Genomic DNA, 23,328 nt, shown 5'->3' with positions numbered 1-23,328 from the left:
GTGGAGCATGTGGCTTTGTGCTGGCTGTGACCCCCTACTTAGCTGGTAACAGATCTCATTTCACCCCAGACACAGGCCAGCACCTAACCCCAGTGCAGCCAACCAGAGTGCCCAGTTCCCCTGAAATCAACAGCAGACCCAAGTAGAGCCAGCCATGGTCCTTCCTTGAGTTTATATACATGTGGACACTGGATAAGACAAGTCTTTTCTTGGTAAGGTTGCTGAATAGGAGAATGCAAATCTAAGACACCAGGAGACACCTCCCTGCCATACAGGGAGAGACTGCAAATGAAGTCAAAGAGGCACGAGAACTAGAGAGAAAGGAGAAGAGGACATAGTAGGGGAGGGAGGGAGAAGAAAGGAAAGGGAGGAAAGGGGGGCATGTGTGACATGGGCCAGTTCCTGATGCTCTGCTTCCCACAGCTCTTCCTTAGCACTGGTGACCTGTTCCAGAAGCCTTCTCAGCCTCACCAGTAAATAAGTCCCATTTTTGTTTAAGCTAATTCGCATTGGGTTTCTGTCCTGATGAACACAGAAATGATGCTATGACTTCTTTTCCCTACCCTTCCATTGGGGCTGGTTTTGAGGTTCTGTGGTTAGAGGAACAAGGGCCAGAAACTGTCAAGACAGTTTCTCCTGAGACATGGTGAGATTCTGGACAATGGTTAGGGGCCAGGAGCTGACTGAACTGTTCAGGAGAGAATCTACAAAGCTGTGGGACATAGTAGGGCTGCTCTGGGGCCCAGAGGATGCATGCACCTCAGGACAAGGAGAAAAGTCTTCCTGCTCTGTCCTGGCTCCACCCTCGGAAGGATCCAGAGCTGGCATTTCTTGGGAATATCTGTGAGGGACAATCGTCCCAGTGAAGCATCTCTCAACAGCTGTGGAGGCGGCAGGTAATGGGGAGGCCAAGGCGGAGGCAAAGCAGAGGGGTGGGACAAGGCAGCCAGCATAGTGACCACAGTTATCACCCTTGTTTGTGGGGTCACCCCTCAGAGACTCCAGAAATAACCAGCAGACACTTTGAAAATGACCAATTTCTGGCTGGTGGGGTTGCTGCTATAAATAGGAAACAGGCTTATTTTGTAAGTACAGCTGATGAACTGGACTATTCAAGTTACATAAATGCAACTCGATATTGGATTTGGGGACTCTGCTGCTTTCCATAAGCATAGATCATTGAGAGCAGCATGAATCCCAGCAGCTATACCACTGACTCATAGGGTTTTCAGACTGGTCCTGGGGGTGGGGAGCAGGGAGCATGACCGCCCCAGACCTGAGCCGGAGTCGTCACCGAGAGAGAGAAAGTGACTCTTTGGATCATTCCAATGACAGAACAGAATAGAGCCTCAGGGTTTCATGCTCAGCTCAAATCAATTGCAGAATGGACATTCCAGCAAAATAGAGCTCCTGGTGCCTTCATAATCTGCAGAACTGAATCAGATGCCCCCAAAGCCTGATGAGCCCTGCTGGAGGTGAACATTCTATCTGAGAGCCAAGGATGGTTTTTAGACACACCTGCATGTAAAGACGTTCACAGCATTATCACTGTCTGTCACCAGCAGTGTAAAGAGAATGTGTATTCTGTGCTTCAGCAAAGGCCACGGAGATGTCTTCTCACGATATTTCTCTTTCAATAATACACAGATGTTTTGCTGTGTCCTGGAACATCTGAGCTTCTATGTCCCTGAGCTCCAGCTCCGAGGTGAATGACTTCTGGTGTGTTGAGGCTGCAGGGAGAGAATAGCACAGATCAGTATTCTAGTCACTCTGAACAGATTTTCAATTTTTCTCCCAAAGGGTAGAAATACCACTTTCCTGATTCTTCAAGACCTTCCCATCTGTCTTCCCCCTGCATATATATGACATGATAGATTCAGCCTGTGATGAACATAAGGGACACTATCTGGAAAAGGGAGCTAATGGTTTGAGACAAGGACACAGATGTGTGAAGAAACGAAGGGAGCTGCTACTCCCACTCAGCCTGTGTGCACAGCTACCTACAGGGTCATAAATCAGGCAACTGGCTAACTCTAAAGAGACTGAAAGTGTGCCCCAAGTTCAGGGGATGTTGCTGGTCATCCCTGGTGCTCCACTGCGTGGGCTGAAACAAGGAGGAGAATTTGGAAGTGAGAATGGGATCTGGGCCCAAGCCCCCAGAACATCAGCACAAGGGAAAGGGGCCCCATATTTGCTTCCACATGGGTCCACCTGGTGACAGAGACCTGTAGGCAACCCAAGGACATGTGAAGGAGACAATCGTGACTTCATCTTTGTGATGTGCAGGGACTCCTAGAGGCCTCTCAGAGGTCACCACCAGAAACCAATGGGCGAGAGGAGGCATCTGTGTGAAGCCACTGCTGCAAAGGGTACATCAGAGAGAAACTGACAACCTGACAGGCCTCGGCGTCTCCTCCCTTGTGGCTGTGGTTACCCAGAGGCATAAACCACTGATATAGTTTGGATATGTTTGTCCCCCAAAGCTCATGTTGAAATCTGATTCCCAATGTGGCAATGTCAGGAGGTGTTTGGGTAATAGGGGCGGATCCCTCATGAATAGGTGAATACCCTCCCTGGGGATGGAGGAAGGGTAGTGAGTGAGTTCTCACTCTATTAGTTCCCAAGAGAGCTAGTTGTTTAAAGGAGGATGACACCTCCCTTTCCTCTTTCTCTTGCTTCCCCTCACCATGTGATCTGCTTGTACCTGGCGGCTGACTGCCACTTTCCACCACGAGCAGAAGCAGCCTGAGGCCCATGCCAGATGCAGCTGTCCCAGAATTGTGAGCCAAATAAACCTCTTTTCTTTATAAATTACCCAGTTTCAGGTATTCTGTTATAACAACACAAAATGGACTAATGCAACCACCATTGGCACAGAGCAGAGGAGCCTGGGTCTGTGTAACCTCCCCCAAGTCACATCACAGGTGTCCAAGCACAGGAATGGCAGGGCCAGCAGCACTGAGTCCCATTGAAAGAGAAATGCTCTTCTGGGCAGATGCTCCATTTCCCAGATAAACACAAATGCTTTGCATGGCTGCTATTCTGTTCTGTGAAGTATTTGGGTGACTTCCCAAGAAAGAAAGGGAAATACAGTTGTGGTGAGCTATAATATCCATGGTTCTGATGAAAAACGTCTGCTGGCACTCACACCCTTGTGTATTCCCCTCCCACAATGACTCCAGGCTTGGTCATGTAACTTGCTTTTGCCAATGGGCATTAGCAACTATAGCACAAGCAGTGGCTTTTTAAGCACATGCCACTGGAGCTTATCTTACAACAAGCCAGCTGTCATGCTGCAAAGAAGCTCAGCTAGACTGCTGAACATTTGGAGGCCTGTGGAGAGAAACTTTGGAGGATGAGAGGCCTCTTGTGCTTTCCATTTTAGCCAAGTTCTCCAGCTGAGGGCAGCTCCATGAGTGATTCAGCTATGTAAAACAGAAGAACCACCCAGCTGAGCCTTGTCAACCACAGAACCATGAGAAATAATAAAGTGTTGTTGTTTTAGACCACCAAGTCTTGAGGTGATATGTTACCTAGTGAGAGATAACTAAAATAAAGGGACTGGGAGATGATCCATGAAATTTTCACACCATACTTGGCCCATCCATAGGAGAGTAATCTCATCCATTCATTCCCAAAGAATGATTTACTCCTGAATCATAAGTCCTGTTGCCTCCCCTATGAATGCAAGTCAGCATGTGTGAATGAAGCTACAGTCAGGGTCTCCAACCTACCAAGGTCAGCTTTACTCCACTTAGAAAGAAACGCTGTTTCTGGACAGCAATAGAAACTCCCCCCAAAATAGCTTTGGCCATCTTGCAGAAAGATGCACACTTTGTTGAACAAGCTGAATGCAGCCAGTTAACTCAGTCATCACCTCAGCTCATATACCACAATGTGCGAAGGTCTGGAAGGATTCTGCAGACTCCAGCTCTGAGGAGTTTGCAGTCTCGCTGGAGAGGAAGGAGTCGAGCCTGGGAACAGATAAGCAGATTTGTGAGACTTTAATAGAGTGGTGGGCAATACAGGAGAGACGTCACAAGGCAGTCAGTGAATCATTGCCCAGTGGACCATGATCACCCCCCTGAGATTTGCAGTCTTACAGCTAACTGAGCACTTTCACATCCCTTATCTCATTTAATTAAAACAACAACCCAGTGAGGTCGGTAGGGCAGGATTCATTATCCCCTTTTTATAGAAAGAGCTTAAGTAGAGTAGGGGTCCCATTGAGTGAGCCCCCCCATGAACTAGAAGCCCCTGAGCCCCATGAACAGGACTGGGTGCAGAGTGGATGCCAATAAACAGAATTGAGTGGGAGAAGTGCCCTTAGGCTGGGCAACAAGTGTAGAAACACTGCCCCTGGGGAGGAGGGACAGTCCTTGTGGGCTATTTCCTAATGCAGTCCTGGAACCTCCTGCCTCAGACTCCCCTGGGACATATATTGATAATGTAGATCCACACACTAAGGGCAGGGCCTGGGCAATCATATTTGAACACAATTGCATGGTTATCAGGTTACCGGACTGGGGGGTAGTGGAGATGGAACTGGATGTCGAGCCTGGACCAGTGCTCTAGATAGCTCTCTGGTCTTCACTGAGGTGGGACTGATCCAGTTTTGGAAGGATATATAAGATTCAGGCATGCAGAAAGGATAGGAAATAAAGCATTGGAGGCATGAATAGCTCAATCCCACCCTCTCCTATGCTGCATATCCATTAATAAACAGCATCATCATTAATTGAAAATTTATAGTAAAGGGATAGTAACAAGGGTTTGGGGTAATAACAGTCTCCAGGAATGGCTTAGTTTAGATTTTATCTTCTGTTTCTTGGAGGTAAGGAAATGTAAATCTTGCACTGGGGTATGGGCAGTGTCCCTCCCCACTCTGTCCTGGGCTCTCGGAACTCACCTGCAATCAGAAAGCAGAGCCCTGAGTGGGACAACCTGCCCAGCTGGAGCTGTCACGCTTCCACAGTGTCCTGGCATTAGAGAACCTTGGGGAGGCGGGCCTTGTCCCCCATCATGCTGGCAGGTTCTGCTGACAAAGATGGCAGGATGAGAAGCTCCAGCCAGGCGGAGCAAGGAGGGTGTGTGAGAGAGAGGGGTGCGGGTCTACTCCTCTTCCCACCACAGCAAAGAGGGATGAGGGGCAGGGAGGGGTAAAGACACAGGGGCTGGTTCCTCTGATTTAAGATTTACCTTTTATTTCTAGCACCCTTTTCTACTCTTTGTGACTGAAATGAAGCCACTTCCGATCGCTGTCAGGAGCAAATGCACTGTTTAAGTGCGTTCATAATTAGACCCAGGAAACTCACTCTTTAATAATCAGCATGTTTCTCCCTCCAGCCTGCTAAACCTCCTCCTCCTGCCTCCTGGTTCTATTTTCATCCCTGTTCTCTCCCAGGTAGGATTCCTTAAAGGGGCCCGACTAGTTTGTCTTCTTTTCCCTTTCTTTCCAAATGGTCCTAAGAGGCCCCCAAGGGTGGGCCTTTTCCTCTGTTGTGATTTAGAGTGAGGTTCTGAGATTGGGCTCCAAGGAGCCAGAGAAGCAGATCCAAGAAAGGGCATGAAATGAAAAAGCCCAGCCCGCTCACCCTCTGGCTCGGTGGAGCCCAGACGGCACCCTCTGCCTGGGGAGAGGAGAGACCATCTCCCCAAAGCCTGTAACGATGAGCGTATCTCTTCCACCCTGGCTGCCCTCTCAAGAGGGCGCAGAGAGGATGGAAAACTGTTCTGTGTGATGTTGCGTCACTGTCACCATGAATCAGGGCCTATCACTCCAGGACTCCCAACGGGCCCACTGTCCACCCCCCTCCAGCTCCAACCCCACCTGCCAGCCAGTGCCCAGGCCTCTGCCTCCTGGAGCCTGGAGGGGGCTGAAGGAAGCCAGATGGATGAGGCATGTAAGAAATGAGGACCCGAGAGACAGGGGAGAGAAATAAAAAAGCAAATTACTTTGGCTGTTTTGTTTTATAGTGTTTTTTTGAGAAAAAAAAAAAAAAAAAAAAACATATTATTCTCATTACAAAAGTAAGCCATGGCCACTGGAGAAATTTTCAAAAACCTCAGTGCTCAAAAAGAAGAAAATGAAAATCACCCTAATCCAACCACCTAGCTATAATTATTAGGGGGTATTTACTTGTGGTTTTCTTTGCATATTTAAAGGAATCTTAATCCACAAACTCAAGTGGATAAGAAATGTAAGGTTATTTCTCTATTAAGCAATCTCTGTTAGAAGCCCCCCATGTTCCCATTCCTCTGAGGTGGTAGAAATCTCCCCTCACCCACTTTCCTGGCACTGTGCTAAATTATGCAGGCCTAAGGCAGCTATTATCCCATCCATAGCTCTCTCTGACTGCGTTGGTGTCCACCGTGCCCCTGTTGTCCTATCTGCTTCCTAAAGGCCAGTCCTGTAAGTCACTGCTGCATGGACCCTCGTTCCCATCCAAAAAGTCCTCCAGAATGCCTGCTTGCCTTTCATGCCCTTCTGGGAGCACTGACTCAGAAGCCTTTGTGTCCAAACCACTTTGCAGCTGGAGTCAGCTTGCGATGGCCCCTCAGCACTTCAGGCACACTTAGGTGAGTTTGCAGGAATTGTCCTACCACCTCACACCAGGTGGGGCTGGGGGAACCACAGATGCTCTGAGAGCTCTGCTTCCTTCGGACTCTGCCTAAGAAAAGTATTTATCATCTACCTCTGCATCCTGATCCTCCAAACTATCTGAGCTTCTGTCATCCCTCTCAAGACAAAGAACCCTTCCTCCCCGTCTCAGAGACCTATCAACATGTAAGCTCTCCTTGTCTCCCCACCAACTCTCCTCTCCTCACCTCCCACTCTACCCTGCCCCAAGATCAGGGAGATCTTTTCTAACTGCAGGGATGGGAAATTTTGCTCTTACGCAGCACTGCCACATATGGTTGAGCAGTGTGTGCACTGCACAAAGGTGCCCACTGAAAGGCGGAGGTGCAACAGGAGACCAAGGGAAAGGGCACATTTTTATAGTTCATGCAGATGTGCCATAGATGCCAGCCACAGCCCTGCCCTCACTCATTATGTCTTGCTCTAAACCTTATATCCAGGCTTAGACTTTTGAAATTTGGAAGCCAATAATTTGACTCCTTTCTTAGCTGAACTCTGCAATGTTGTCCCTTCCCTGGGGTAATTAATGTTGGGCAGTCTGATTGCCATCTGTCTTCCAGGAAGGAGTGAAAGCATTAGGAAATGCAAAGGATGCCTTGGTTAATATCTGATTATATCACACACACAGAGATGCACGTGCAAGCACACACACACACACACACACACACACACACACACACACAAATATGCCTGTGCATTCATAGCTCCAAATGCTAGGTTCGAATCTTTGGGGTTGGGACCAAAATCTGAATTTTAAAAAGCACGCCAGGTGATTCTGAAGGGGCTGGGGGAGAAGAGGTCCCATGAGGAGAAGCTGAGACCAGTCCCTGGAGAACACTGCCCCCAGGTCTTCAGCTCCCATTGCAGAGAGTGCAAGACCTTGCTGTTTTTGCCTGGGTGGGTGAATCCAGGGCCAGAAGGCCTAGGCTGGATGGTGGCTTGGCATCTCTTGAAATGCCCTTAACACCCCCCATCATCCTCTTGTTTTCCCTATTTGGCTCCAGCTGAGATGCTGAGACCATCACACACTGGTGAAGGCCAGTGCCATTTCTGGGGGAATGTCATCCCGAAGGCTTTCTCTGAGAAGGGGCTGGATGACTCCAAGTCACCCAGCCCACTTGTGCCATCCACCAGACACCAGCCCACAGGGAACCTCCCTAGGGAAGGAGTAAGGGAAGCCCCTTCCCCAGCAGGACTGGGGTGCAGGAACCACACGTGCCCCCCCCCCCCGAGGAAACCTTCCACGATGGATACAACCTAATGTCTTGAAAGGAGCACGCTGAATTTCTATTGCCTCAGCATCAAATGGCAATGCTAATGTAGCTTCCAATTTAGTTTTAAAATGCCACTTAAAGGACAGCTTCAGTTCTCTCACTTAAAACTTTTTTTAAGTAATCACATCTCATGAATCACGCCATGGGCATATTTGTCCCTCCTCCCTGTCAAGGACTGACAGAGCAAAAGGGACCATCTTTCTCAGATTTTTGATCACTAATGTGCTATCCTTTGGTCAAAGGGCCACCCCACATCCACAGTCCCTTTTGCCTGGGGCCTCTGAGCAACCAGTCATGACCCTGCCACACTCCCACAGGAGAAGACGGCGCTGCTCAGTGGCAGGGGGGCAGGAAAGACCAGAGAAGAAATGAGAGCTGCCCCCCAGACACTGGCCAGAGGCAAGCTTTGGAGCAGGGGGTGATGGGCTGCAGTGAGGGACTTATCCAAACCTAAGAGAATGGGGATCCCTAGTAGTTTTATGAGAGAGACACCAAGTTGTGTGTGGGGGTGGGAGGTGTGGGTGTTAACTTTTGGGAGAAAAAGAAAACATAATTTTAAACCCTGAAGGAATATGCTCCTGAAATTTGTAGACTTGGGTTTTCTTCCTCTTTCTAGTCAAGGACGAAAATCCTTCCCTATAGTCTGAGTGCATGCAGGAGGGGACAGGCATGAAGAGCGAATGTTGTCAGAGTTTGTCTCTCCTACACCAGCCACTCATTTAATCACAGGTAACCTCGAGATTTGGATCCATGAAGACAGGGTTGTGGGAGGCCAGGCCAGTTGCCAAGGACCCCATAAAGAAATGAAGAGATTTCTCTAAAGGACTGGGTCTGTAGGCTTGGCCTGGTCTTTGGGGAGGTGAGGAGCAGTGAGTCACTGGGGGTGGTTGCCTGTCCTTGCAGTGCCAGTACTAATTCCCTGAGAGAGAAGTCAGGCTTCTAACTGCTTGCCCAGACCCCCATCTCAGCAGCGAAATCTGCAGACAGACAGCTCAAGCCTGTACCTCCTGCTGCCCCCTAGCCTTGCCCCAGCTTCGCACAGAGTGACTCTGGAGGCAGCAGAGAGAGAAAGCCCGTCCTTAGCACTCAGTGACCCTGCTCATGACTCCACACCCCTGTTTGGGCCAGGCAGCAGGAGGAGTGGAGTTTCACCACCAACAAACTTCTGCCCTTCCCAGAGAAGGCTAGGTGATCAGGCCCAGGGGATGGCAACCAGTCTGCTATCAGTGCCAGCAGCCTAGAAGGCTTATGTCCCACTTGGCTTGAGGCCACACAGCCAAAGGGACCCAGAGAGGCAGGCAAGGTCACATGTCATTCAAACCAAAAAGAAAGATGTTGAGGTACTGACCAGTGAGTGGTAAGACTTGGTCCATAAAATGGCACATTCAGAGTCATCCTTCACCAGAGTCAGAGCAACACCCATAGCCTGCAGCTCCAGGTTTGCACCCTCTGCTGACACCCCCAGTCCCAGCCCCAGGCAGCCCAGTGAATCTTGGGACTGACTCTCTCCCTACCACCATCTGGTCCCAACAGAACCCCACAGGCTGATGGGAGTAGAGGACAGAGCCAGAGATGCCCTTTTTTAGGACAAGATACTAAGCCCTTCTGTGATCTCTCCTTGCAGAGGCGTCTCTCCCTTATGCCCGGTCCTCTCTCCAGTCACCCCACTCCTCTAACAAAACCACACCATGAAAGCCCTGGCATGACCATTCTCCAAGCCTCCTAATAGCCTGTTCTCATTTGGAAAATTGCTTCATTTCAGAGCCTGGGCTTGGACTTCTTACTATTTAGTTCTTAAAATGGCCATTCTAAAATGTAACCTTCAGTCACAAACCATTACAGTTGCCAAGTCCATATATAAAACAAGCAGAATTGCCAGGGATGATGATTAAAAAGAAAAAAGTTCTGCAAGCAAGGGCATCATCAGCATTAGAAGAAGCTGAGGCCATTCTGTCCTGCCGTAGTCTCATGCCCACCCTCCCCTCCATACACAGAAAAACCCACCCCAGCAGCAACGAACTGCACCCTTCAGACAGCTACTTTTCACCCTTGATCTTCACCCCCAGCCTCTGTTTGATGTTGAGTGGTTTAATAATAATTCCCCTAGCATGTGGAAGAAACAGAAATAGCTTCGCCAAGCACTGCAGGCCAGCGTGGCACAGTTTACAAAATCCTGGGGCTTTAATGCTCCCGATCTCCCAAGTTTCCATTAAACAGCTGCCAAATGGCTCCCTCGTGGCAGGAAAAGCACCCTGGCCCCACCTTTCTCGGTCTCTCCACAGACAGGCCAGCAGGAAGGAGCGTGTGTCACTCAACAACTTCGTAATGGGAAGAGATCACTCTGGGGTCCCAGCTCTGTGACCTCTGCCTGTCAAAGCCAACCTCTAAGGTCCTTTTTATAATCTTTTCCAAAGACTTAAATGTATGAGTACACAAAGATCCCTTAATGGAAGGTCGCTCTGGCTTGTATAAAAAGCTGTGTAAACTTCGTGTCTGCATTTACTCAGTACCAGCCTTGTTTAATTTTCTGCCCGGGGATGTGCAGGGAACGTGACTGCCATCTCAGAGCTCTGAACATCTTTTGGAAAAGAAACAGTATCTTCCCCACTTAGGGACAGAAGGACCCCCCAAAAAGGACAAGATACCTCCTCCAACTTTACCAAATTTACCAAAAGGAAAGGCCATGTGACCACACACCCTGTTGAGTTTCTCATTAGGAAAAGCAGCTTAAGAGTGAGGACATATTGAGGAGTTTGAGGCCCCCTTGCATGTGCTCCTCCCAGCTGTGTGATCCTGACAAGCGATATCACTTCTGGGGGTTTTTTCTTCCTTGGGAAAATGGAGACAATAGCAGTGCCCATCACAGTATGCTGTGGGAAGAAAGATGAACCCTGAAGCTCAGGCCCAGGCTCAGCTGTGGTTAAGAGGCCATGACTGGTGCCACTAGAACTACTCTGCCATCGGAGGCAGTTCATCACAGAGGTTAAGCACATGGACCCTATAGCCTGGCTGCCCGGGTTCAAGCACCAGCTCCTCCAATCATAGGTGTGGGACCTTGCACGTGTTACTTAACTTCTATAAAATGCTATCTGGGGATGAAAAGGAGGAGTGACCATGGGGAAGAAATGAGCAGTGTCAGGGACCCCAGGTGCAGAGATTTCCTGCCCCCACCATGAGCAGTGGAGCTGCAGGGACTCTCCATGCACACCAACCCTTTGCGGACTCCCCTGCTCCACACTCGTTTCCTGGAGGATCACAGCACGTTTCTAGAGCAGGACCAGAAATCACCTGCCATAACTTCTCATTGTACAGCTGAGGCCTGCCCCAGATTCCACTTAGGACCTCCCAGCTGAGCTGCCCAGGCTTCCCGCCACCACCTGGGCTCTTACCTGCTATCCTGGGGGGAGCTGAGAGGAAGTGAGGAAAGCAGGCCACTTACTCCCCATGCAGACTCCAGGAGGAAATTCTAAGCCAAGCCCCAAACTGAGCTACTCAAGTCATGCATTCAAGCCTCACCAGAAACTAAGAAGGAGGGGCTTCACCTAGGTAAAACTCCCTCCATCCAACCCCCATGCTGACCCTCCCCATGGCTTAAAGTGCCACTGACAAGGCTGGTTCTTGTTTCACATAATGTCCTCTAGGATCCTACTGGCTGAGAAAAATACTGTCCAAAACAGGTCAAGTCTGCAGAGAAAGGGATTGCCATCCCTTTCCTGCGTGGCCCACTGCCATTGCTGCTGCTACATCACTGTTACATGGTGGCTGTCCTGTATTAACACAGATAAGCCCTGTTCCCTCTTAGAGCCAGCTTTCCCATCTGGAAATGAGGTGCTGGCCTGAGCAGCAGCCAAGCATGGAGGCCCACAGTCCTGTACCCTTGGGGCTTACTGGGCAGCTCCCCAGGACAATGGCAGGTCCTGTCTGGGATGGTGACTGGGTAGATTGGGCAGTCCTGAGTCCTGCCAGGCCCTGCCCTCCAGACAGCCCCCTCTGGCCCAGGACTGCCCTCCATCGGCCCATGCATGGGACTAAGTGGCAAACACTGAAGGCACTTGGGCACTCTTTCAGCCACCAAACACTCTGTAGGGGCAGGACTTGGGACCATAATTCCAAAGTTAGACAAAGAGCTTGCAGACGTGTTTCTGCTGAGCTGAGTAGGGATGTGTGGGGATGAGCTCTGGCCGAGGTTCGCCTTGTATGTCTTGGTTGTTCTTGTTATACCTGTGGCCAGGTATGAGGTGCAGTGGGGAGAGGAGAAAAACTAACTCATCTTTTTGCCGATTCATCCAACCAATGTCACCAAGTTCTCCCATGTACTGTGCCCTTGATGGGGAAGAAGAGACAGAGAGAGAGTGAGGGTGTCGGACAGTGACCATGCATCGGGCCTGGGACCAGGATGAGGGCTGAGGTATTTAGGGTATGAAATTGAAGGAGGCACCTACTCCCCACCCCACACTTGCAGGACCCTGAGAGCAAATGCCTTCTTTGATTTTTGTGCCCTAGGCTTCTCACCAGCCCCCCACTAATTCTGGTCCTGCCAGACAGTGGCAGTCCAGAGTGGTAGGTGCCTATAGAGGAGAAGTGCAGGGGCTGTGCTGGCCCAGAGCAGTGCTGCCATTCTAGTCTGGGGTGCTTGGACGGCTTCTCAGAGGAAGTGAGGAGTTTGGACTCCTGGACAAGGAGACCCCTGCCCACCCCACCCCAGCCCAATTGACTGGCCACCTCTGTCCTGGCCACTATGCTTTTCCAGGGCTGTCGAGGGCAGGTGGGCCATTGGTAGCGCCACGTCCCCCTCTTGCCCCTCTGTGCCGAGCAGAACAGGCAAAAGGAGCTGAACAAATGAGCTCCTGGTGAAAGGAGCCCCTGCCCCGTCAGGACACAGCTAGAGAGGACGCTGGGTCCGCGGTGCTTGGACACGCCTGTCTGGGAGGGCCTCTGCCGTTCCCAGGGCCGCCCCGGACGCGGCGTGCTTTGCCCGAGCTCCCCAGCAGCCAGCGAGGGCTCGGAGCAAACCTGCCTGCCTGGAGGAGAATGAAGCAGGTGTCCATGCTCGGCCGAGCCTTGTCTCTGCATCGGGCTGCTGTCCACAGCGGTCTGTCTCTGTTTTGCGTGTGGCTCTGTTCATAGGTCTGTAATGTGTCTTTTTCCGTCAGTCTTTGTGTGACCCTGTGTTTTGTTTTGTTTTTGTTTTTTTTCTCTCCCTCTCTCTGTATGTTCCTCTGTCCGTTAGCGATGTGAGGCCGGGCTGGGGGCAGTCGCAGCAGTGTCCTCTCTCGCCCTCATTGGTTCGCAGCCGCTACCCAGGGGCAGTCGCCGCCGGTCCCGCCTCCCTTCCGCGTCTCCCCCGCCCGGGACCTGAGCGCGCTCAGAGCCGACTCAGAGCTCAGTCTCCAGCTCAAGACAGGAGCGCAGCAGCCGGAGCGAGTGAGGACAGGCTCGCCGCACACCGGGCATCTGCACGGGGACCCGAGGCTGCAGGACTGCTCCGAGACGCGGCGGCAGCGGCGGCTCTAGAGGACGCGGAGGACTCCCGGGCCACCACTGCTCGGTGCACTCTGCGTCCAGGCTCTGAGCAGGGACCCCGGGCTGCGGCCGCACTCTCCACCGCCGCCGCAGCCCAGAGGCGCCCCGGAGCCCGGAGCTCACCTGAGCAGGGGGTCCGAGCTGAGAGGGCGGCTGTAAAACCGCGAGACGATTTAGTGACTCGGGGCCTCCGTCCTGTGGCAACGGAGAGAAACAGGCAAAGCCCGAGGGGCGCGGACACGAGGCTGTCCAGCTCCGAGCGCCAGGGTCCGCCACCCCGCAGGGAAAGCAGCTGAGCGCGGAGGCGAGTGAGCGGACGCGTCCCGGGGACTCTGCGGCCCCAGCCGGCCCGAAGGCAACGGCTCTCGGTCAGTTGCGCGCAGCAGGGAGGGAGGGGCGCGCCATGGAGGCGCCGGGGGGCGCCGGTCTGCACTAGGCCAAGTGAGGCGGTCCGGCCGGGGTCGGCGGGACCCGCGGGCCATGTACGGCGACGTGTTCAACGCCACGGGCGGCCCCGAGGTGGCGGCAGGCAGCGCGCTGGCCCCGGGAGCTACGGTCAAGGCAGAGGGCGCTTTGCCGCTGGAGCTGGCCACCGCGCGCGGAGTGCGGGACGGCGCGGTCGCAAAGCCCGACCTGCCCACCTACCTGCTGCTCTTCTTCCTGCTGCTGCTCTCCGTGGCGCTTGTCGTCCTCTTCATCGGCTGCCAGCTGCGCCACTCGGCCTTCGCCGCGCTGCCCCACGACCGCTCGCTGCGCGACGCCCGCGCGCCCTGGAAGACGCGGCCGGTGTAGGGTCGGACTGAGCCAGGGCCGCCGGGCGCCCTGTGCCGGCCTCGCCAAGAGCAGCTGGCATGAGCCAGGCAGGACGGGCTTGACGGCCGGGGGCCGCTGGTCCCTCCGGGCGCTGCACCCTGACCCAAAGACCCGAGAGTAAAGGGGGACCACAGCGTTAGCGGGCTGTGTAGGGTCTCGATCCTGGTACCTGAAGGTACTATGGTTCTGACGCCGTGTCTGAGTCTTTCTTCCCCTGGACAGCGGGTCCAATCGGGGAACCTTCCTGAAAGACGGCGCGCTCGTTCGGGCGCAAGAGCCTTGCTCGCCGCCTGCTGACTGCCTTACTTTGCAAACGGTTAGAGGCAGGCACGACAAGCGCGCAACTAGCTGAGAGCTGCCTGTCCGCTATCCCGGCCCTGTGGCGGTCTCACTACGGCTGCTACCGCCTCTCCTGCTCCTCGGCACCGAGGAACCCACTAGGATCCGAGTGTGCACTCGGCCGGACTTTGGAATGATGGCTTTCGGGGGCCGTGTCCCCCTGGGGAAATGATGGGAGGCAGGGTTTCAGTGGGTCCCTCCCGGGTCCAAGGATCTATTACCCTCTGCGGGCACGGGCGGAGTGGGGCCCGGTGGAGAGGCGTAGGGTTCCCCCTGCAGTGCCCTGCATTCGGGGACGTGCATCTCACATATCCAGGGACCGCATTTCTACAATAAAGTCTCACCGAATTAGCCTCAGTGCTTAGAACGCTCTGGTCATTGGTTGCGCCGGTTTGGCAAAGAAATAAAGGCAGGTAGATCACAAGCAGGAGGAGACCCAACGGCGACCGGCCTTCTGCACGCGGTAGCCCAGGTCAGTCTTATGATATTTCCGTCTCTCCAGCTTTTCCCAAAAAGAGTCAGCCAGTTACTTGTTCTGGGAAGTTTTTCAGGGAAGTCTCCAGGGATAATTGCTGCCTGGTCTGCTGAATAAATTCCTGTTTGCAGGGCTCCACGGGGGCCCCTCTCTGCAGGGCATTCCCTTCCACCTGTCCTCCTCCCATTTGTTCTCAGAGACTCCCTGGGCCTGAAGCCTCTGGAGAGCAATCTCTGGACCAGAAGCATCTTGTGAAGGAAGAGCCTGAAGGTCAGGTGGTAGGGGGCAGCTGTCCAAAGTAGACAGGGGACCAGCCCTGAAGAACCCTGGCAGGAAAGAAATGGATGAATCAACCCAGCTAGGGGAAAACGATTTCAAAGAACTTGAGGTGGAATAGAAAGGTTTGTGATAAACTTGACCATTTTCAAAGTTGTCATAGTTCTAGAAAGTCTTTTTATGGGGATTTAAAACAGTTCCAGGAGTCACCTGGCTCAATGGAGCACTAGAGTTTACTAGAAGAGATTTTGACAGATTATCTAATTCGGTAATTCTAAACCATGTAGGGGGTGAAACTGGTCAAGCTGAAGCTGGAGAAGACTGGCCAGGGCTAGCCCAGGCCTCATCACCACCACTTCTCCTCAGCCAGTACCCAAAATTCCCATCTGGCTCCTATCCCAGCAGAGATGAGCAATGGAAGCCAGGAAAACCTCCCTGGACTTCACTGCCCACGCCTTCCAGAACTAACCACCAGCCGGGTCTTAATGGTGCCAGTTCTGTGATCACCTTACAGAGTATTTTAGCTCAACGTTTGGAAATGTAGCCAAATCTCTCCAGCCTACAGTAAGGGTAACCCAGTGAATCTGCATGAACCTTGGTTGCAGAAGGGTCTAGAGGGGAATAAGTGTGAGAAGTATGCGGGCCTAGACTGGCATACCCAAATCACGTGCTGCTGATATGCAGGACCCTTTAGACTTGGCTGGGGGGTTGTGAGGGGTCAGAGATTAATGTAGAGGCAGAGTGTTCCTCCACCACATGTCCCAATGGTCTTGAAGGTGGTATGCAGAGTGGTTAGAAGTAGAAGCTCCCAGAGGCCAACTGTCTGGCTTTAAACACCAGCATTACCTCTCACTAGCCGTGTGACCTTTTGTAAATTACTTAACCTATCTGAGCCTGTTTCCTCAACTGTGAAATGGGTATTACTGTATCACTTAGCTCTACAGGGTTGAGTATGACACCATATAACCAGTGTATTGTGTGAGCACAATGCTTGCACAAAGTGAGCACAAAGTGCTGAGGCAGCACTGCTGTTGGGAGAAGCTGACTCACAAACAGATGTGTTCCTACTAGGGCCACTGTCTGTGTGACCATAAGCAAATGCAAGGGCTGGTCCCTTCAGAGGAGAAGATGAGTGGATGATTGGTGTGGAAGTCACTTGTAGTTCCTGGGCCAAACTCAGCTAGAGCCCAAATAATCCAGAAGGCTCTTGCGATCCCTTAATGAAATATTGACACAAAAACCTCAAGGGGTTAAAGCCAAACTGTGCTAAAATAGACACAAACTTGGAAAGCATCTCTCTGATACCTCTACAGGGCAACAGTGGCCTTGGCCACCTAAGCCAAAAGCTTGGCCACTTCAAATGAATAGATACTCCTGTAATACGTTCCTGGGTAATTAGGCCTGCATGTAGCTGACATCTAGGAAGCAAGCAGGATCAGCAAGAGTGCTATTTGCCAGCACTATGAACCTGAGTAACTTCGTTTCCTTTTCTGGGATAGTGTTGGTCTAGCTGAGCAGTAATGGGTTTGTTCTCATGTTGGACACAGCCCCAGACTCTCCCCTGGACAGCAGGGATATGGCCAAGTTCATGTCTGCCCTCTACTGATATGCAGAATATGTGGGCTACAATGCGATTGGACATTTAGATGGTGTTATGGACTGAATGCATGTGTCCTCCCATGATCCCCTAATCCCCAGAGTGGCTATATTTGGAGTGAGGAAATAATTAAGGTTACATGAAGTCATAAGGGTAGGGCCCTGATCCAATAGGATTAGTGTTCTTATGAGACCCTAAAGAGCTTGAGCACTCTCTCTCTCTTCCCACACACTCACTGGGAAAAGGCCATGTGAGGATATAGCATGAAGACAGCCATCTGCAAACCAGGAAGAGGGCTGTCACCAGAAACTACATCAGCCAGAACCTTGATCTTGGACTTCTAGCTTCCTGAACTGTGAGAAAATAAATTTCTGTTGTTTAAGCCACCATCTATGGTATTTTGCTATGGTAGACCAACCTAAGACAGATGGATATCTGGGAAGTAGATCTGTACACACATATCCTCCTGCCCTTTGCTATCCCACCAATCCCAAGATGCCTTGGAATCACATCTGAAGAGCTGGGCATGGCAGGCTAAAAATAGGAATAGAGCCCATGGCATGGGTGTTTGGGCTCCTCTGCTACAACCAACCACTGGGAGCAGGCAAGAGGGCTGAACCAGGGAGAGACGAATAGTGGTGACCAAAAGCCTGAGTCCTGGAGCCAGGTGAGCTGAGCTTGATCATCACTCTATGCCTTGATCATGTTTCTCAATTTCTGATAACCTAAGCTTCCACATCTGAAAATGGAAATAATAGTACCTGCCTCATAGGATTTTCAACACTGAGTGAGACATTGTAAGTAAAGTGTTTAACTCATGTTTGATACATAGTAAGTGCTCTGAATGTGAGCTATCATCCTTATTAACCAGGATGACCATTTCAGAAGTGCCTGCAGCAGTACAAACAGCAACTGCTTTCCATTAGTGACTTGCAGTCCTTTTTCAGTCATGGGCTATTCACAAAACAGTAAAGAGGTCTGCCGCTTCCCAGCAGGCATGCCCAGAGTTGGAGGGTAGCTGATTTGGATCTTTTCTCACTCTGCACTTTCCCCCTAAACTATCTCATCCGTCTTCATGGCTTCGGTGCTTTTCAGATGACTCCCTCCAAACCTTATCTCTGAGCCCACTCAACATCTCCTTTTGGAAATCTCATAGAAAACCTCAAACTCAAGTTTAAAACTTATCTTTCTTTCTAAATTAGATCCTTCACCATATCTCAATAAACTGCACCAGCTTGTGGTTGCCCAAAGTAAAAAAAAAGCACAGTGGTCACTCTTGACCCCAAACTCCACATGTAATGCACCACCTCCTAGACACCACTCTATTTCTACTCCCCTCCATCTCCACAATCAGCACCCTAACTCAAAGCCCTACGTCACCTTGTGCCTCTCTCCAATCAAAACACAGATCTGATCACAATACCTACCTCCAGCCCTAGCTTACACTCTAACAGACTCTCCTTTCTCTCAGAATTAAAAATAAACCCTGACCTTGGCCTACAAGGCTCAGAATCATCTGACCCCATCCCCCCTCGCAGCCTCTCCAGCCTCATCTCCTCACACTTCTCTTGTACTCCAAGCTCTAGTCACAGTGGCTTTTCAATCTCTAAGGTCCCTCTGCCTGAGCTGTTTGTCTTTCCTCCCTCCTCTGGCTAATGCCTTCTCATCCTTCGGTCTCAACTTAAATCTCTTCCTCAAAAAGTACTTGCCTGAGTCCTCAGGTAAGATCAATTATATTCTCTCATAGTTCCAAATCGCTTCCCTAATCACAGCTATTAAATAACTGCATAATTAGTAATCTAATGTCTCTTCTCACTACTAACATCTAAGTTATATGAGGTCAGGAACATCTGCCTTGTTCAGTGCTGTTTTCCCAATGCCTAGCATAGCTTTAAACACAAAATAAATGCTCGATAAATATTTGTTGAATGAAATATAGTGGGAAAACAGAGCTAGAGATTAAGATAAATCTGCCTTTGTGTTTTTCATAGGAACATGTCTTCCTTGATTTTCTGCCTTAAACTAAACTTGTGTTGGATAAGACATTGAGTTGAACTCTCCCTTATTGATTGGTCCTCCAAGTGGCTAGTTTCCTGGAGGTGGTAATCCACAAAGTTGTTAGCAACAAACATTTCCTGTCTTTATCTATGTAACACTTCAGTTGTTATTCTATCTCCCATAGAGACTAAAGAGCATGCAATTTAAAAGTTTGTACCTTGAGCTATTTCTGCTTGAATTACTCCTTTCCCTGCGGGAAAGCACAGATCTTCGCAATATCATTCATATGCCTTCTGAATTGCCTTGAGTAACAATAGGTTAAATCACTACTTCACATACTGACTTCCTTGCCTCTTCCTGGACTTCGATTAAAGATTATCTTCTCGGTGAGACCTTCCCTGGCTACTAGAACTAAAATTTCAATTTCCCTTCCTCCTTCAACCCCAATGGCTCCCTTTCCTGCTTTATTTTCTTCTCCTTAGAACTTACCAGTGAACACACTATATATATATTTAATTTACCTTGCTTGGTGTCTCCATCAACCTGAATGGAGATCCATGAGGTAAAGAATTTTTTTTATCCACTGTTTATCCTCAGCCTGATATCTAACAGGCCCTCACCTCAATTGTTGGTTGAGCAAATGAACAAACAACATGATATTGCTCAGGGCCAGAAAAAAATACAGATATTCGGAAACAAAGGAATATTTTAGTCTCCCTCATTCTCCACTCGTGCTTCACCCCGATCCAAAACTGATCAGATTAACCTAATTAGGTTGGAACTAAACATTCTAAACTATGTTTCAGCTTCACTTTCCCTAAGGACAGGAGCTATGACTCCAACTCTACTGCCTAGCATAAAGCTTGACTTGTACTAAGCACTCGATAAAGGTTTGCTGAGAGTAACTGAATGAACAAGTATCAATTAGGTTATAGTCTAAGCTGTTATAACAAGGACCACCACCCTCCCCCCAAGTTTCTTTCTCACAGTTAACTTCCAGGAGTAGCACAACTATCATCCTCATCCCTGATTCCATGTCCACTTCCAGGTGGGCTACTCTAATTCCTGCCATCATATTTGCATTCCAGCCATTGGGAAGGGAAAAAGAGCAGGAAGCACATTTCTCTTCTGGGTATAATGCAGAAACGGCATGTATCATTTCTACTTATATCCTATTGGTCAGAACATGACCATACCGAGCTGGAAGGGAGGCTGGGAAATGTGGTATCCAGCTGGACATAGGCATTCTACAATTAAAGAGGAGGAGAACAGATAGCTCATTAAACAGACAAGAAAGGGAAAGGACCTCTCCACATGAACATCATCTCTGCAGTCTTACTATTTATACAATACTAGTTTGTGCATTAATCATCTTCACTTTCACTGACATCACTAACTTGGCCTAAACAATTCTAAGTTAATGAAAACGACATTGCATGTGATTTTATATAAAGAAAAGGCAGTCAGGGAATGTTTACTATTAATTATGCTTCTGAGCTAATGCTGACAAAACCATAAAATGGGCAAAATCTGTCAGAGCCCTACCAAACCTCTGTGCTTTTCTTCCTCCTGAATTTCTCCCCCTACAGTACCCACACAACACTCTAAAGCAAAATTAATTTTTTATTCTAAAGTACAAATACGGGACACATATTTGTTCTGTATTTGGTCTCTCAAAGGTATTCCTGCAACGTCCCAGCTGTATGCAATGAAAGTCCTGTCCCTCAGGTACATTTGGGGAAGGATATTAGGGGTATATACCAGGTCACTACAATCAAACTACATGCCCCCAAACACCCCACCCCCAACCCCATAAGCTCTAAAATAAAAAGTACACCTTTTTGGTTATTTCCTCTTGTAAGGAAACTGTGCCCTTTCTACTTTCTCTGAGAAAATACAAAATGTCAACGTTTAAGGTTGTAACTTGACAATTTTGTAGGTTCTCTAAGTAGTAATTCCAGGAAGCTGATACCTTTGGGGCAAAAGTCCAAAAGTTCAAAGAGATAGATACATGAATGTTCTAATTTCTTGTTTCCTCCTTTCTTCTATTATGAGGCATGTAATAAAGAGATCTAATAAAGTGCTGAGCTAGAATCAACTAAGAATTGTCTTATTACATTTAAAAGGTGAATTCTAGTATTAAAAAAAAAATTCACATCTTTCTTCAGTACTCTCATTTATTCAACAAATATCGGAGTGCTTCCTTACAATATATGAAGAACTGCTCCAGAAGTGGGAACACAGGTCTGTTCTCAAGGAGTTTATATTCCCATAGGACATTACCATGAGTCAATAAACAAGGTAAATAAATAAAATACACAGTATGTCAGATGGTGGTAAATGCTATGGAGAATGAAAAACATTCTTGGGTATATAGAACTCAAGACTATGGAACCAAAACAACTTCTCTGAGAATACTTTCAAAAACAGGAGCTAAAGCTCCACCCAGAATCAGCTAAAAATTTGTCAAAGAAAGCAAAAGACTTATGTAGGAAGACTACCAGAACACGGGAGAAGGACACACACATAAACATTTAGTGGTTAGCCACTGGTTTGGGGTTTTAGTGTATACATTCTGTACTTCTAAAATTTTCAGCATTTATCTCAGATAAAAGTATTATTTAAAATAAGATAATGGACAAAATTTATTGAATGGGGAAGGAGTAAGAGATTAAGACAAAGTAAAAGAAGATTTTCAAAATCCATCTCCAAACATTAATAAATGGTCTCAGGAAATAGCTCTCACTAGGGATTATGCACACATCCACTTGATACAATATGAGGTTACTTCAAAAAGTTCACGGAAAGACCCGTGTTATCTTTCAATTCTATTTTTCCACAAACTTTTTGAAGTGCCCTCCCCCTTCCCACCTTCCATCCAACATACTTTAAAATTGTGGTTAAGCTGCCGAGAGCTCTTAAATTTTCCCTATAGCCCCTATCCTCTCCTCTTTCTTTAAAATACAACAAAAAAAATAATTTAGATCAAAAGAACACAAGATTTTCTTTTTTTTTTTTTTTGCAAAAAGTTTATTAAAGATGGACTTACAAATTCAACAACCAAAATCACAGTACTAGAAAAAATGTTAAATGTGGGGGGAGAGCTTTTTAAAAATGCTACCTTCTTTCAATCATATATACTGCAGAGCTCTAAATAAGCACTTTCTTATAAGCATTGCCCCAGCCTGCTGACAGCCTTCTTATACATTTATAAAATAAGAACAACATCAAAATTGCTGTAATATAGAACATTATTAGCCATTGAGTCTCACTCCCTCATCATCTGCACTGTTTTGGCTATAGCAATTTGAAAACTATCCAAGAGAAGCCAACATCACTCAGTGCTCACTGCAATCTATTGCCAGGATAAGCGTGTGGGGCTTTTTTTGGTTTTGTTTTTAGTATGCTTCTAAAACATCCAGTGAAATTGATACAAATATCTTATGAAATGCCTTTGAAATAATAAGACCTAAGAAAGAAATGATTTGCAAAACTTGATTCTTCTGAGGAAGTCTTTTCTTTAAAGAGAAAAATAACAGCTTTTATATTTATTCTTTGGAATTAAAATATTTAGTTTGAGGTTTTCCACTCTTCTAGCCACAGCACATGAATTTTCACCACCCCTCCCTAATTAGAATGAGTCCAAATTTCTTGTATATTCAATACATAGAGTGGTAAAAGTGGTAGGGATGATAAAAAGCTAGCCCATGATTTGAATTTTTTTTTCAGAAAAAAAAAAGAAAAATGTAGCTAACTTTCAAAGTGGATAATCAAGGGTTGATGTACCAAGGTCAAGCAGCATCAGAAATAATTACTTTAAATCAAAGAACTAGTAAAATATAAAAGACAATAATTTTAAAATAGGAGCTCTTATGTGCCAGCACTGTTCTAAGTACATTACTTATACTACTTCATTTCATCTTCCCCAAATCCTATGAAGTAGATTTTTACTTTATGGATCAGAAAACTGAGGCACAACTTGCCAAAGAGCACAGAGCTATGAGGTCCAGGCCTCAAATGCAGGCAGGCAGACTTTAGAGCTAGCTCTGCTAAAAGCTACCTGCCTATTCTCAAGCCCCCTCATTTATAGACAATGAGCTCTAGAGAAGGGAAATTAGTGGTTAAATTCATAAACCCTAGACCCTAAGCCCAAATCTTCTTTTCAGAACAAAACATAAAACAAAAAATCCCATATTATCTCCCTCACAAAAAGAACGGAAAAATATATCCATCATTCTGAGCAAGCCTCATGCTGAGTGTGGGAAGTCATGGTATATTCATTTTCTATCACCAGCACACAAACAGAAAATTCAGCAGGTCACAGCAACTGATAACCTCATCTCTTTTTTGTAACTCGACTCAGTAAAACTTAAGTCGAATAGAGTACAAAAAA

The 23,328-nt window shown here is 48.4% G+C and overlaps 1 protein-coding gene across 1 annotated transcript; it reads left to right on the top strand.

Moving 5' to 3' along the window:
- Positions 1-13,917: 13,917 nt before the first annotated feature.
- SMIM32 (small integral membrane protein 32) lies at positions 13,918-14,229 on the top strand. The gene has a single exon (XM_063085461.1). It carries the CDS (start codon positions 13,918-13,920, stop codon positions 14,227-14,229), a length of 312 nt encoding a protein of 103 aa, XP_062941531.1.
- Positions 14,230-23,328: the final 9,099 nt, after the last annotated feature.

The sequence above is a fragment of the Cynocephalus volans genome, chromosome 2 (genome assembly GCF_027409185.1).
Source record: "Cynocephalus volans isolate mCynVol1 chromosome 2, mCynVol1.pri, whole genome shotgun sequence".
Lineage (NCBI taxonomy): Eukaryota > Metazoa > Chordata > Mammalia > Dermoptera > Cynocephalidae > Cynocephalus > Cynocephalus volans.
This window is presented reverse-complemented; position numbering and strand designations above follow the sequence as displayed.

Bases quoted from the DNA above. Each gene is read 5' to 3' on its own strand.
- SMIM32 (XM_063085461.1), top strand. From the start codon at position 13,918: ATGTACGGCGACGTGTTCAACGCCACGGGCGGCCCCGAGGTGGCGGCA.